This window comes from Nomascus leucogenys, chromosome 3 (assembly GCF_006542625.1).
Source record: "Nomascus leucogenys isolate Asia chromosome 3, Asia_NLE_v1, whole genome shotgun sequence".
Classification (NCBI taxonomy): Eukaryota; Metazoa; Chordata; class Mammalia; order Primates; family Hylobatidae; genus Nomascus; species Nomascus leucogenys.
Window position 1 is genome coordinate 136968348 of NC_044383.1, and position 14299 is coordinate 136982646.

Consider the following 14299-nt stretch of genomic DNA (forward strand, 5'->3'; position numbering starts at 1 on the left):
GCCTGGGCAAAAAGAGTGAGACTCCATAACAAAAAAAAGGGGGAAAGGCAGAAAGACATTCTTTTTCGTTGGGTGATGAATTAATCTTTCCCATCTTTGTCATGTTACAAATGTGCCTGTGGCTGTTTCTCCACTAAATGAAGACACTGGCACACAGATGATTGTGTGTAAACACTAGGCACAGTCATAGGGGTTTGGTAATTCTTGAATGAGAACAAAGAAAGGTTGTTCTTGAATTCTGTGATGTGAGTGTTAATGATGTTTTTGAGGAGAATGCCATATGTAGCAGACAGAACTCTGGGCTGGGCATCAGAGGGACCGGGGACACCACACTGGGCCTTGTGTCATTATCTCCAGAAAGTAACTGGCCTGGTGCACAGGAGAAAGTTAGAGTACATTGTCCATACAGTTCCCACATAGCTGTAGGGTTTTATGAACCCATATTTTAAAGGGCCTTCCCATGAAGTGAGGATATTAATGCTTTTTTTTTAAAAAAAAAAAAAAAAAAAGAGAGAGATTGGCGATTACTTTAAAATCTGAGTCCTGGCCAGGACTCACGCCTGTAATCCCAGCACTTTGGGAGGCTGAGGCCGGCGGATCATTTGAGGTCAGGAGTTCAAGACCAGCCTGGCCAACATGATGAAACCCTGTCTCTACTAAATAAAAAAATTAGCGGGCCGTGGTGGCACACTCCTGTAATCCCAGCTACTTGGGAGGCTGAGGCAGAAGAATCACTTGAATGTAGGAGGCGGAGGTTGCAGTGAACCAAGATCACACCACTGCACTCCAGCCTGGGCAACAGAATGAGACTCCATCTCGAAACAAACAAAAAAATCCAAGTCCTAATTATTGCTGGAGCTTTCTTTAATGTGTGCAGTAAGTTGGGGACATACAGAATAACTTAAGATGTAGAAATCGTCTCTCCCTCCCTGAAGAATTTCATGGATACCGTGTTTGCCTGCCAGGAATGTTCTGTTGTTCTGGTGTTTTCGTTTCTGCCATTGTCATTGTTTCTGCTTAATTTTTACAACACAACTCTGGCTGCACCCATGGATGATCATGGAAAGGCAGCTGCCTGGCTTTCCACAATTGGTTTTGACTCTCCATCTGAACCCAGAGCTCTGTTTCCTGTACAGGTTGCTAGCAGTATTTACCCAAATTGTCAGTCCCTTCCCAACTCAGACCCACTGACCCTTCCTTTCTCAGCTGATTATGGGTTTAAGTTTGAATCAAGCCATGCTATAGAATCACTGTGTAGTAGCTTCTGTGCTTGCACAATAAGAGTATTAGTCAGTGTTTCCTGTTTTCATTCATATTGTAAGTTGAATAGCTGTAACAAAAGGGAAAGAGATTGCCAAGACAAATAATTCTTATGGCTTGTGCAAACATTTTATTGCAAGCCTTATTAAATATGCAGCTTTCAGAAGTCTACATGATGTGCCTTTCAGCAAAGCTAAATCCTACATGACTTGCTTCATGACTTAAGAACAAGTCTGTATTAAATTTAACATTAAATATTATTTGGCCTGTATCTCTTTTAAGCTTTGTTAAGAACTGCAAATATGATAAGGGAATAAATTGCTTATTTCAAGTCACTAAGAAAACTTAACCTATAGATTATATATGTTGGCAGTTCCCAAGAAGTACCTAGGAAATGGAACCTTCCTATAAGAGTGGTTTGTCCCCTTCTCACAAGGTGGGTCTTCATGTCAAGGCCCCCTAAGGCACAGATACACAGCACTCCACAGTGTCCAAGTTCATAGTGATTGGTGGCACCTTATTAAAGTAGTTTTTACTTTCATAATTACTGATACACATCAGCATACCTTTTCCATGTTCTGTTTCCTTGGCAGTCTGATATTTGAATACAAACAACATAAAAGTGATTACATGCAGCATTTCAGGACAGTTTTCAAAGTGGGAGAATTTGGCACTTTCTTCTATTTTCTTTCCATTCTTTGTCTATTTCCTTTGCATTTGGAAGCCAGAGTCCTCCAACCTTTACTTCTGCATGTTGTTTTCGTCCCCTAGCTGGAGTTCTCTTTATTACTACTTTTTTGTTTCCAATTTGTCTCTTTTTAAAAATAAAACATGGTGAAACCCCATCTCTACAAAAATACAAAAATTAGCCGGGCATGATGGCAGATGCCTATGATCCCAGCTACTCGCCAGACTGAAGTGGGAGAATCACTTGAACCCAGGAGGCGGAGGTTGCAGCGAGCTGTGATCATGCCATTGCACTCTGGTCTGGGCGACAAGAGTGAAACTCCTTTTCAAAAATAAATGAATAAATAAATTAAAATATGAAATTAAGCTTAGCCTGTGTGGATGTTTTAGATGGTCACATCTTTATCAGATATGACATTTATGCCTTTTAGTAAAACCATTTTAGTGTTGTAAGAAAAAAAGGGAAGTATGATAGGGAGGACTAAGAACATATTTGTACTTCTATGTAATTCTATTTTATGTGTCTATTTCCATTGAAGTGTGGCCTTGACATCACTGGCCCCCAAGTCCCATCCTGTTTTTTCATTGACTTGCTTGTGCCGGGTACTGTGTTAGGAAGTGGAGCTGCAAGATGAATAAGGCATGGTCCCACCTTCCACGTGGGAGACGGCACATCAATGTACTTAAGATGCTGCGTGTGGTGACAGATGAGGGCCCTGCAAGGGAGCACACCACAGGGCCGGGAGGATGGGACGGACAGGAGGAGTAGCCAACTTTGCCTGAAAGCATCGGGACAAGCTTCCAGGAAATGGCACATCCAAGCTGAGTCTTGGACAGCGGGTTAAAGAGGCAGAGAGGGGAGAGAGGAAAGTTCCACATGGGAAAAGAGGTCTAGGGGTGATGACAAGTAACATAGCGTATGTGGGCTGTGCCGGAAGCTTGATATTACAGAGGCATGAAGTCTGAGGCAGGGAGTGTGGAGGAAGATGAAGGTAGGGGAAGGAAGTTTACACGAGAGTGGCCTTGACTTTTATATTAAGGCACTTTAGGGAAGCAGGAACCACTGAAGATAGGAGAACATGGTGACTACACAGGTGCATTGAAGGCGGGGGAGGAGCTAGGTTTTTGAAGGGAATTTGAGCTTGCAATTTTTCAAGGGCATTCAATGGTTATAAATGAAACTTTTCATTAATATATTTGTGTCCAAGTGTTTTTAGATGTGCTTTTCTGCTACTCTCTTCTTATTTGGTTTGGAGATAGATGATGACTTTCCTTCAGTGCCTTCTATGTGTCTTGCCATGTTAATGTCTCAAACACATGGTCCGTATCATCCTGGAGCTTGCAGTCTAACAGGGTAGTTTCACACATAAATATGCATCCAGTCGGAAAGAACTTAGAGATCACTTGATCAGCCCCCGTTATGTCAAATGTACACAACAATCTACCTCCAACTATAGGGTGACATTAAACAATTTTTCAAAATACCGTGGCATTGAAACAAATGTGTAACATTTGGGTTACTTCAGTCCCACTCCCCAGTACTGATCAGGCCAGTGAACCAGTCTTGCTGGTGAAATAATGACTTCTCCAGTCATGACGGATGATTTCCCTTCATCTTGACCATTTCTTCCCTGGCTCTGCCTTTACCTGTGAATCTCTTCTTTCCTCCCTCTCCTTCCTCCTCTTGGCCTCTGCCTGCCATACCCAACTCTGCATTTCTCTGCTTGGAAAAATCCTACTTGAACCTCAGAGCCTGACTCCATCACCCCCTTTCTCCAAACCTCCCAGGCAAACTCCGTCCCTCCCAGTGTGCTGCTCTCTCTAGTTGAATAGCAGATGTTCTCTCTCCCACTTCCCTGCAGGGCTTCAGGGTAGTGACCCTAAGAGTGAGCTTCTACTAGTGAGAAAAATGCCTGGATGGAGCAGGAATTCCCACAAATGCTTAGGAATTCAATATGATTTTTAGCAAGTGGGAGAATTATCTTTTCAGTTACAATGATGTGAACTATTTTTGTGAGTTCTCAGTATGCACCAAGAAAAACCCCAGTGACTCAGTAATGTACCTGTGCCATCTCACGTAATCCTTCCAACAAGGAACTTGCCAAGGTTGCACAGCTAGGAGGGATCCGGGGTCCCGTCTGTGTGCTAACCTGTAGGACAGCCCCACATAATCCAGTTCTGGGGCCTTATTATCTAGCCTTCCACCTCCAGGAGCCCACTCAGTGATGACTTTTGACAAAAGTCACCCGGATTATCCCTCTTTTGGGGTCCATGATGCCACCAACATGCTAAAGTTAACAAATGCATTACTAGGAGGTACCACTGAGGTAAAGATTGTTACTGTAAGTGATTTTCTTTGATTTTGACCACTACAAATAAAATCACAAGATTTGTCCCAAATACTATATAAAGAGGAATGTCTTTGATTTCTTGAAATTGTTCTGCCAAGTTGTTTGTTCAAATAACACATAATAAAGGATAAATGGCTTGTAGCTATATTTATCCAAATTGAACATTTTTAATGTAATTTTTTTAATTTGTCAAAAGCATATCAATGGTCATAAAAATTTTTTATGTCCTCTGGCCCCATTACCTTACCCTTGGGAATTTATTCCAAGAACATAATTTGAAAGAGATTAAAGCACATAGGCACAAATATTTTCAGTGCAGTATTGTTTCTATTGGAAACAACCCAAATGTTCAGTAACGGGGAACAATTTTGTAAATCTTGCTACAGCAACTTAACAAAATTATAAGCTGCCACTTATAATTGTAAATTTTGAAAGTTTGTAGCACAGCAAGGAAACTGATCATGTTAAATGTTTCTGATATCTTAGTTAATTTTTCTCCCGCCAGTTCCTGTCTGTGTCCTGGTCATACTGTCAGCATATAAGTATGTATTTCATAAACATTTACTTTTTATTAAATCAGTGGTATTCCCTTCCTAGAGTGGTTTGCTTCCCAGATTTTAATGGACAATCATCTCACCTGGGGATCTTGTAACAATGTGATTCTGATTCTGTAAACTTTATGGGGAGCCCAAGATTCTACATGTCTTAGAGGCTCTCAGATACTGCTGATGCTGTTGATCACGAATCATGCATTGAGCAGCAAGGTCTTAGAGCTCTTTGTGTATGAAGAAGATACTACTGACCCAGTGCCTCGCTGTCTTGAAAGGCAGCTGTGACCTTTCTAGCAACTGAGGGGGTGGGGACTAGAAATGAGTGTTTTCTGGTGTTTCTCTAATAAAGCTGCTGTCTTGTATCCAGATTGATCATCAATATCCTTATGCCCTTCAACTAACTTGAAATTTGTCAGTTAACAGAAATGACTGGGTGGCACTAAAATAAATTATTCTTATATAAAGGGTAAGAAAGGGCCGGGCATGGTGGCTCACGCCTGTAATTCCAGCACTTTGGGAGGCCGAGGTGGGTGGATCACCTGAGATCAGGAGTTTGAGACTAGCCTGACCAACATGGCAAAAACCCATCTCTACTAACAATACAAAAAAAAAAAATTAGCCGGGCGTGGTGGTGGTTTCCTGTAATCCCAGCTATTTGGGAGGCTGAGGCAGGAGAATCGCTTGAACCTGGGAGGCGGAGGTTGCAGTAAGCAGAGATCGTGCCATTGCACTCCAGCCTGGTGGACAAGAGCAAAACTCCATCTCAAAAAAAAAAAAAAAAAGAGTAAGAAAGGATCTTCTGTTGTAATCCTACTGTCATTGCCCTTTGATACAATTTGGAACCTGATTACAAAGTTGAAAATCTCCATCTGTATGAAGAAAAGCTTCACTGGCTGGGCACCTTGGCTTAACGCCTGTAATCCCAGCACTTTGTGAGGCCGAGGCAGCTGGATCACAAGGTCAGGAGTTTGAGACCAGCCTGGCCAACATGGTGAAACCCTATCTCTACTAAAAATACAAAAATAAAAAAATTAGCCAGGTGTGGTGGCACACACCTGTAGCTACTCAGGAGGCTGAGGCAGGAGAATCACTTGTATACGGGAGGCGGAGGTTGCAGTGTGCCAAGATCATGCCACTGTACTCCAGCCTGGGCGACAGGGCAAGACGCTGTCTCAAAAAAAAAAAAAAAATGCTTCTCTGAGTTATGATATTGGAAGAAAAGTCTTGACCTGGCCACCACAAGGAATCCCTCAGGCCTGGAGGTGTGAAGCAGAGGAGGGCTCAGTCTCTTTAGGGCAGATAATGAAGAACATTTCTATGACAATGGGGAAATCAGTTCACCTTTGTGTTGGTAAACAATAGGAATGTAAGCTATCCTTTGAGCTGGAATCATAGTGGTGATTGCCAAAACCTAGTTTTGTTTTTAGAAGATAATAGCACATATTCCACTTGCTTCCCCACAGTGACCGAAGCTGGCTTTGGTGCTGACATCGGAATGGAGAAATTCTTCAACATCAAGTGCCGAGCTTCCGGCTTGGTGCCCAATGTGGTTGTGTTAGTGGCAACGGTGCGAGCTCTGAAGATGCATGGAGGCGGGCCAAGTGTAAGTGCCCACACTGCCTTCCTAATACCAAAGAAATTTCATTATGTTAAAACAGAATTGAGCATTTGAAAAATTCCTGCCTATTTAATGACTATAGTTTTCTAGAGTATTTTTCTTAAAACATTTTTTTTTCCTGTAGACCTCCCTGTGGACATCTAAAACTTTTTTTTTTTCCCAACACCACCATAGGGCACTTTGAGTTTAGTAAGTTCGAGTAAACAGTAACACCCACAGTTCTTTCTAAACAATATTTTGGAAAGGAGCATAATGCAACCACTTTTTAGTCTTAAGCTTCACATCTGATACTCAGGCCAAGATTGTATAACCATATGGTAATGGGAGGTTAGAGGCTGTTGTCCCTGAACGAACATCATGAGGATTAGAGTGAGTTCTTTGATGACAGAGATTTTTCATTGTTTGTACAGATAGTTTTTGCTTCACTGATGCTGCAACTCATCAGATTTCATCTAAAACTATTTTCCTTCTCTTTCTGTTTATTATGATTTCTCCTCACAACTCTGTTATAATACTGGATTGTTTCTAAGAGAGCTTTGCTTGGAAAACATAAATTCGATTTTAACTTCTTTAAACGCTTTTTATATTTACCTATCCTAATATATATAGAAATTACAGACATTATAAAGGAAATATATTCCTTTCCACAGAAAACTTGTGCATAGATTTTTGGGGTTTGTTTTTTTTGTTTGTTTGTTGTTGGTTTATTTCATTTTTAGGAATTTCCAAGTGAAGAATAAGACATTTTATACTGATTAATCATTTTGAAATAAAATACAATTTCTCTATCATTATAATATTCACACGAGACGAACTGCCAAATCTGATTTTTTAATTGGTATACTGTACTGTGTATGTGACAAAAGTCATATATTCAATGATTATTACATAGTCAAAACAAGTAGCAGGTTTGCCATCATGAAATGTTGTAAAGCAATTCTTTGTCCTAGGAGAGGCGGACATTATTTTTATACCATTTTACAGATAAGGAAGCTGAGGTTTGATAGGCTTAGGGAATATGGACAATGTCAGCAGGCCAGCAGAGAGCCAAGAACTTCAGATCTAAATCTCCTACTATGTCCACCAGGCAGAGCTGGATGTTAATGAAGGGCAGAAGTGTTCTAAATCCAAATCCACTCCTAATACCTGACACAAGCACAATTTTTGCCTAAAGCTTCATCATCATTTCAAATGCAAGAATGATATAATACAGATTAAAAGTAGTAAATCATAAAGAACTCTGACTTTACTCAAAACACCCCTTGTTGCTACAGTCCTTCCTGGATTTTAGACATTGAATCTGTATAACAACTTCTATTTCTAAAAACTACTTCCGCCCATGTAGGATGCATTTGGAATTCTCCCTCCCTGCCCTGCCACCCTGAAAATTATAGAAAGGGCTTAGAGATTATCTGATCTCATTCAGTCTTTATAAAGAGAAAATCTCTGAGGCACAGAGAGACCCAGTGGCTTGTGTGATGTCACACATCTATTTCAGGGACTGATCAGATCTACAGTCCAGGTCTCTTGACGTCAGTCCCATAGTTTTCCAGACTCTGGTCTCTGTCCTGTAAAAATTCTCTACATGATTTACAATCCTATTTCATTCATCTTAACATATGTGCTCTGTTTTTCAGTGGTTGCACTTTCGTGCCACATTAATCCTTTGCGTCTCTTCCACCACTGCTTAATGTCATGGTTCTCAGCCAGTGATCATGGTAACAAGGAACAGGGTTAGTAGGCACAGATATGGGTGGAGGATAAGAAAAGGCGGAGATCAGCCGGGCGCCGTGGCTCATGCCTGTAATCCCAGCACTTTGGAGGCTGAGGCAGGTGGATCACCTGAGGAGTTCAAGACCAGTGGTGGCGGGCGCCTGTAATCTCCACTACTCGGGAGGCTGAGGCAAGAGAATCGCTTGAACTTGGGAGGCAGAGGTTGCAGTGATCTGAGATTGCACCATTGCACTCCAGCCTGAGTGACAAGAATGAAATTCCATCTCAACAACAACAACAACAACAATAACAAAAAAAAAAAAAAAAACGCAGCAGGGACCAGGAAGCCCTGTGAAGCTAGGCATCCCTCTCCTGGGCTCTAGTAGTACCTTCTGCCTCATATTGTTTCATGAATGCCTTGTTCTGTGTCTCCCGGTGTAATTCTCCATTCCTTGAGTTTAGGGACTGTGTCTTATTAATTGGTGTGCTCCAAGTGTTTGGCATAGTCTATATGCAGGGAGTGTTTTCAATAACGGCAAGATAAATGAACTTTCATCCTCTTAATCCTCTATTCCATAGTGCTCGTCTCGGTGTCCTTCCTTCTTATTGAATAGCTCTGTATTTTTGAACCATGATTATTCATTTCTACTTCTGTTTTCTTTTTTGCTACAAATACTGTGCTGGGATCGACTTCCTTTTGATCATTACACAAATAACCATGGCTGCCTCTTATGTTTATTCAGCTTGTTTTTTTCCCATAATTTGTACAGTGGAAAATCTTGTGGCCCTTGAATTTGCCCATTTTAGCCTCAGTCATTTTGAACTCACATCCTGTCCCCCAGAGTGCTCGGCCATTCCTGGTGCAATCCAAGAACTAATATTCTGCTATGCTTTGGGATCCACAGATTCTTTCACAATTAGGTCTTTAAACTAACCATTGTATGAATCAGCGTTCTTCACACATAGAACCAATAAGGATATGTGTATATAGAGAAAAAGATATTTATTATCAGGAATTGGGCCACATGATTACAGAAGCCAGCAAGTCCAAAATCTGCACTGTGGGCCGGCAAGCTGAAGACCCAGGAGAGCCAGTGGTGCTAATGCAGTCTGAAGGCAGCAGTCTGCTGGAGAATTCTCCTGCTCTCAGGGGAGGCCAGTCTTTTTGTTGTACTCAAAAAGGCCTTTGACTGATCAGTTGAGACCCACCCACATTATGTAGGACAACTTGCCTACTCAAAGGCTGCTGGTTTCCATGTTAATTTCATCATAGATACCCTCACAGAAACACACAAAATAATGTTTGAACAAATACTGGGCACCCTATGGCCCCAGCAAGGTTGACACATAAGATTAACCACAAGGCCGGGCACAGTGGTTTACCCTGTAATGACAGCACTTTGAGAGGCCGAGGCGGGAGGACTGCTTGAGCCCAAGAGTTTGAGACCAGCCTGGGGAAGATAGCAAGACCTCGTCTCTACACAATAATAAAAAGTTATCTGGGTGTGGTGGTATGCACCTGTATTCCGAGCTACTGGGGAGGCTGAGGCAGGAGGATCACTTGAGCCCAGGAGTTTGAGACTGCAGTGAGCTGTGATTGTGCTACTGCCCTCCAGCCCAGACAACAGAGCTTTATGGCAGTTACCGTAAAATGATTTCGAATGGTGATGTACTCTGAAAGCAGGTATTAAACATATTATTAGTTTTATGTTCTAATTTGAACCAATGTTTGAGAAGTTTCATACTGTTCCATTGGCTCAAATTAGAATCATCCAGGGAGATTTTAAACATTGCTGATCCTAGGTTCCCCTCCCAGAACTTCTGCTTTCACTGGTCTGGGTGGAGCCCAGGGATCAGTGTTTTCTAAAAGCTTTCCACAGAGTTTAGGTTTAGCCAGTGCTGCCAGCTACTGTTTTAAAAGCACAAAACATAGGGGTACCTTTCTAAAAATTGAATGTGATTATGTTGTTCTTTCTTTCAGATCAGTTATGTGAGCATTTTTATAGGATTATTCTTCATGTTTTCTCTCCTTATTTCAGGTAACCGCTGGTGTTCCTCTTAAGAAAGAATATACAGAGGAGGTAAGAGGAGCTGTTTAGACACTTACGTGAAGAATCTCTCAAATCCAGTGACTCGTTGGCTTTCAGTGAATGAGTCCTCCTTCAGTGGTCTCTTAGAAAAGTGCTGTTCTGGCCGGGCACAGTGACTCACACCTGTAATTTCAGCACTTTGGGAGGCCAAGGCGACCGGATCACATGAGGCCAGGAGTTCAAGACCAGCCAGGCAAAACCCATGGCCAACATGGCAAAACCTCGTCTCTACTAAAAATACAAAACTTAGCCGGGCATGGTGGCTCACGCCTGTAGTCCCAGCATGAGAATCGCTTGAACCTGGAAGGCAGAGGTTGCAGTGAGCTGCGATCGCACCACTGTAGTCCAGCCTGGACGACAGAGTGAGACTCTGTCTCAAAAAAAAGAAAAGAAAAGTGCTGTCTAAGAATCCAAGAGGAAATGGATGGGGTGAAAGGATAAAATTCATTCAATTAACTCTTAAATATCAAGAAAAGATGGATATAGGCTTTGTCTACTATTGTCTACTCCCAGGGTAGCCATCAGAGCAGGAACTCAAGGTCTCCAGGTCAGAAACAAATATGAAGCTTACACTTCGGAATTCTTTTGTCGTGGAAGGTCTATATGCAGTTGGCTTTATGACTTACAGGAGTGGCTTACTCTTTTCTGTAAATAGACTTTGATTTACTGGCAGCAGTACCTCTTAGCTCCTACAGGTGGCGCCAGGGATCTGAGCCAGGAATACCTGGACAGCGCCCCTCACCCACCTGGGGCCTTGTGCCTGTCAGGCCTCAACCTGCAGAGCATGGGCGCATTTCGTAGACCCTGCAGCCTGTCCGCAGCAGGGTGAGCTGCCAGGCTTCAGACCCACACATATGCCATTGGACCCAGAATCATTTTAGAAATTATTTTGAAGACGAACCTCCTTATTCTTGCAGCCATCTTTCTTGGAGGAAAAAGTGAAAAAAGATGTAGCAAATCCTGCCAGAGAGGTGCTGGCAGTTTAGCTTGGCAGGTTTGGTGGGAGGCAATACACAGGGGTCTGGGTTTTGCTTTTTTCTTTTTTACAGAACATCCAGCTGGTGGCAGACGGCTGCTGTAACCTCCAGAAGCAAATTCAGATCGCTCAGCTCTTTGGGGTTCCCGTTGTGGTGGCTCTGAATGTCTTCAAGTAAGTCCAGCCTCCTCCTTTAAATGTGGGCATTATCACTGGGCCACCCTGTGAACGATATTTGTGTCTTGGGGTATTTGGTCTTTCTCTGCTTCATCTAAAAGTATACAGAAATACCCAGTTCTTTCTGTTTGTTTATTTGGTTTGGTTTCATTTTAGCAAATGTGTTCTCGCAATGTTATTAAGGAAGTGAAATTTATATATAGTGAGTTACTATCTCCTTGGCTTTTTTTTTTTTTTTTTGTAATTCTACCCAGAATTTTTGTCTGAAACAAACTGTGAATGATCAAAGGGATATGTTATGGAATTTTCTTGATAACGCCCTTAACAACTTGAAATATTTGAGTCACTTTAGAGAGGACTTTTTTTTTCCATGCTTTTCTTTAATTCTGATTTATTTAAACACGATGTGACCACTTTTGATGTTTAAAATGTATTCAGTGTTAGGGAGCGAAGTTCTGTATAAATGGTTAGTCTCTCTTTCAAAACATCGCTAAATGGATACAGATGCAAAACCACAAATATTTTCTTCACTAGGACCGACACCCGCGCTGAGATTGACTTGGTGTGTGAGCTTGCAAAGCGGGCTGGTGCCTTTGATGCAGTCCCCTGCTATCACTGGTCGGTTGGTGGAAAAGGGTCGGTGGACTTGGCTCGGGCTGTGAGAGAGGCTGCGAGTAAAAGAAGCCGATTCCAGTTCCTGTATGATGTTCAGGTAAGATCTAGTAAAAACAATGGCTCACATTTCTTACACCTTAGCATGGGTTGTCCCATTCTTTCGTCACCACAACCCTGCAGATAAGAAAACTAAAGATAGAAGAGTTTAGGCCGGGTGCAGTGGCTCACGCCTGTAATCCTGGCACTTTGGGAGGCTAGGGCGGGCAGATCACTTGAGGTCAGGAGATCGAGATCAGCCTGGCCAACATAGAGAAACTCCGTCTCTACTAAAAATACAAAAATTAGGTGGGCGTGGTGGCGTACACTTATAGTCCCAGCTACTCGGGAGGCTGAGGTGGGAGAATTGCTTGAACCCAGGAGGTGGAGGCTGCAGTGAGCCAAGATCAAGATCACACCACTGCACTCCAGCCTGGGCGACAGAGTGAGACCCTGTCTCAAACAAACAAACAAAAAGGTAGAAGAGTTTAAGGCATATGACAAAGTCACATTTCCAAGTACAGACCCTAGCTCCTTGTCCCAAAGCCTGTGCTTTTGAAGACTCCCAAATCGCAGTCCTAAGTGAGGAGGTACTTTAGCAAACAGGATTTGACAGCTGACACTTTCAGGAGTTGCACAGGAACAAGAGCAATTTTGTGAGGGTTGGGAAACCATGGGAGGTATTTTCCTTGTTCATTTCTCTTTTTTGTTTTTTTGTTTGTTTGTTTTTTGAGACAGAGTCTCACTCTGTTGCTCAGGCTGGAGTACAGTGGTGCAATCTCGGCTCACTGCAACCTCTGCCTCCCAGGTTCAAGCACTTCTCTGCCTCAGCCTCCTGAGTAACTGGGATTACAGGCGCCTGCCAACACGCCCAGCTAATTTTTTGTATTTTTAGTAGAGACGGGGTTTCACCATCTTGGGCAGGCTGGTCTCGAACTCCTGACCTCATGGTTCACCCGCCTCGGCCTACCAAAGTGCTGGGATTACAGGCGTGAGCCACCACCCCTGGCCTCTGCTTGTTCATTTCTGTTATGGTTCTTTTCTTTTGTGGTTTTATTGAACTATGTCTAGTGTATGTGTGTGTATATATACATATATACATATTTATTTATTTTCATTGTGGTAAATATATATATAACAAAATTTACTATCTTTGCCTTTTTTTTTTTTTTTTTTTTTTTTTTTTTTGGAGACAGAGCCTTGCTCTGTTGCCCAGGCTGGAGTGCAGTGACGTGATCTCTGCTCACTGCAACCTCCACCTGCCTCAGCCTTCCGAGTAGCTGGGACTACAGGCGCACACAAACATGCCCGGCTAATTTCTTTTTTATTTTAGTAGAGTTGGGGTTTCACCGTGTTGCCCAGGCTGGTCTCAAACTCCTGAACTCCGTCAGTCCACCCACCTCGGCCTCCCAGAGTGCTAGGATTACAGGTGTGAGCCACTGCGCCCAGCCCATCTTAACCATTTTTAAGTGCACATCAGTAGTGTTAAGTACATTCACATTGTCATGCAGCCAATCTCCAGAATGCTTTTCATCTTGCAAAACTAAAACTGTACCCATTGAACAACTCCCCGTGCCCCTCCCCACAGCCCCTGCCAGCTACCATTGTCCTTCGTTTCTATGAATTTAACAACTCTAGGGACCTCATGTACGTAGCATCATACTGTGGCTGGCTTATTTCACTTAGCATAATGTGCATGCATGTTGTAGAGTGTCAGAATTTCCTTTCTTTTTTTTTTGAGATGGAGTTTCACTTTTGTTGCCCAGGCTGGAGTGCAATGGCACCATCTCAGCTCACCGCAACCTTCTGCTCTCGGGTTCAAGCGATTCTCCTGCCTCAGGCTCCCGAGTAGCTGGGATTACAGGCATGCACCACCACGCCCAGCTAATTTTTGTATTTTTAGCAGAGACAGGGTTTCACCATGTTGGTCAGGCTGGTCTTGAACTCCTGACCTCGTGATCCACCCGCCTCGGCCTCCCAAAGTGCTGGGATTACAGGTGTGAGCCACCGCGCCTGGCCAGAATTTCCTTTCTTTTTCGGGCTGAATACCCTCCCATTCTTTGGCTATCCCACATTTTGTTTCTTCATCCATCTGTGGATGGACACTTGAGCTCCCTCTCTCATCTATTGTAAGTAATGCTGTATGAGTATGCGTGTTTATGACATACGAACAAGCATCCCTCCAAGACCATGTTTTCAATTCTTTTGGAAATGTATTCCCAGAA

The 14299-nt window shown here is 42.8% G+C and overlaps 1 protein-coding gene across 8 annotated transcripts in view; it reads left to right on the forward strand.

Moving 5' to 3' along the window:
- The window catches only part of MTHFD1L (methylenetetrahydrofolate dehydrogenase (NADP+ dependent) 1 like), a 236051-nt gene that overhangs the window by 138532 nt on the left and 83220 nt on the right, over positions 1–14299 (forward strand). For 6 of the 8 annotated variants that reach the window (XM_030809836.1, XM_030809837.1, XM_030809838.1 and 3 more), the window contains 4 exons: positions 6313–6452; positions 10220–10261; positions 11320–11420; positions 11958–12135. In XM_030809836.1, the coding sequence (XP_030665696.1) occupies positions 6313–6452; positions 10220–10261; positions 11320–11420; positions 11958–12135 (461 nt within the window). Of the gene's footprint in view, positions 1–6312; positions 6453–10219; positions 10422–11319; positions 11421–11957; positions 12136–14299 lie in introns of those variants that run through there. The other 2 variants (XM_030809841.1, XM_030809843.1) reach the window with 2 other exon arrangements.